This window comes from Colobus angolensis, unplaced genomic scaffold, assembly GCF_000951035.1.
Source record: "Colobus angolensis palliatus isolate OR3802 unplaced genomic scaffold, Cang.pa_1.0 Scaffold418, whole genome shotgun sequence".
In the NCBI taxonomy this organism is placed as follows: domain Eukaryota; kingdom Metazoa; phylum Chordata; class Mammalia; order Primates; family Cercopithecidae; genus Colobus; species Colobus angolensis.
This window is the reverse complement of record NW_012117577.1, coordinates 1,320,411-1,321,732: the sequence shown is the minus strand read 5'-3', so window position 1 is coordinate 1,321,732 and position 1,322 is coordinate 1,320,411. Positions and strand designations below refer to the sequence as shown.

Genomic DNA, 1,322 nt, shown 5'->3' with positions numbered 1-1,322 from the left:
CTGAAAGTTAAAAAAATTATGTGACAAACCTACTACATGTCAGAGTAAAGATATATCCCTAAATCTTCTTCCCTTCAAAGCAAAGTTCTAAGAGAAATGACCACTACAGGATGCCAATCCAAAGAATCATTTATCCTCAAAGTACTTTGCTTTAGCCAACCTTGAACTGGGTCTAATAACTATTACAAAGCCTTAGGGAGATTAGGTAACACTTCTAAATTGTCTTAAGTGCCTGTAATATGTAAAATTCACACAAAAAACTTTATTTGGATCACTAAAAAGAAACAGAAATGAATACGTTGTAAAAAGAACACCTGTATAAATAAAAATGTTAGGTATGCACTAAAACAGTTTACAAATTACCACACAAAAACATTTTAATTCAGAGGTAACCAACTATACAATCTCAAACAATTTTTTAAAAAGTTTACCATTTGTAAAAAATATTTGTAACTTCCAATATTCTTCCTCTGAGAGAAACTTTAAATCCTTTTGGCGCTCCTTCAACAGATCTTGTTTATCCAAAATCCATTGCAAACTAGAAAAGACATGTTACAGAAAATCAACAAGCAAGGTCAGGGAAAACACTCTAAGATTGAACACACTGTTCACATTCTGAGAAGTACAAAGAGCAAAAAGTAACCTTAAAGACAATTATTTCTCACATTTCTTGAAATGTGACTAATAAGAATCATCTCACTAATAAATGTAAATATGTCCTGAAAAAAATTCTGCTCTAATCTTTTCCTTCTTCCTCCTTAGTCTGTTACCAGCTTGTATTTCACTGATTCTGACTCTGGTACCAAGATATGTCTTACAATCTGTGATGCCTTCGAGTTTTAATTGGCAGTATGTTTATTCTTTCTTAGTGATATAACGGTGGAATTATTTGGCACCAATTGATGATGGCTTAGATTTGAGGAAGTATATAGTTTTTCAGCTGTTCATGGGTAACTATGGCATTTAATTTCCTTACTTCACAAATCTAATTATATTAAAAACTGCCTCAGAATGTGTTACACTGATAGCCTCCTCCTCTTGCCTAGTCAAGTGTGCTATTTTTTTTTTTTTTTTTTTTTGAGGCGGAGTCTCGCTCTGTCACCCAGGCTGGAGTGCAGTGGCGCAATCTCAGCTCACTGCAAGCTCCGCCTCCTGAGTTTACGCCATTCTCCTGCCTCAGCCTCCCTAGTAGCTGGGACTACAGGCGCCCGCCACCTCGCCCGGCTCGTTTTTTGTATTTTTTAGTAGAGACGGGGTTTCACCGTGTTAGCCAGGATAGTCTCGATCTTCTGACCTCGTGATCCGCCCGTCTCGGCCTCCCA

General features: G+C 36.9%; 1 protein-coding gene across 5 annotated transcripts in view; it reads right to left on the bottom strand.

The window, feature by feature from the left end:
- The window catches only part of CCNC (cyclin C), a 27,697-nt gene that overhangs the window by 20,681 nt on the left and 5,694 nt on the right, over window positions 1-1,322 (bottom strand). For 4 of the 5 annotated variants that reach the window (XM_011956435.1, XM_011956437.1, XM_011956436.1 and 1 more), the window contains exon 2: window positions 432-538. The exons of the other annotated variant lie outside the window; for it this stretch is intronic. In XM_011956435.1, coding sequence (XP_011811825.1) covers window positions 432-538 — 107 coding nt within the window. The remainder of the gene's footprint in view (window positions 1-431; window positions 539-1,322) is intronic. 5 annotated transcript variants of the gene reach the window in all.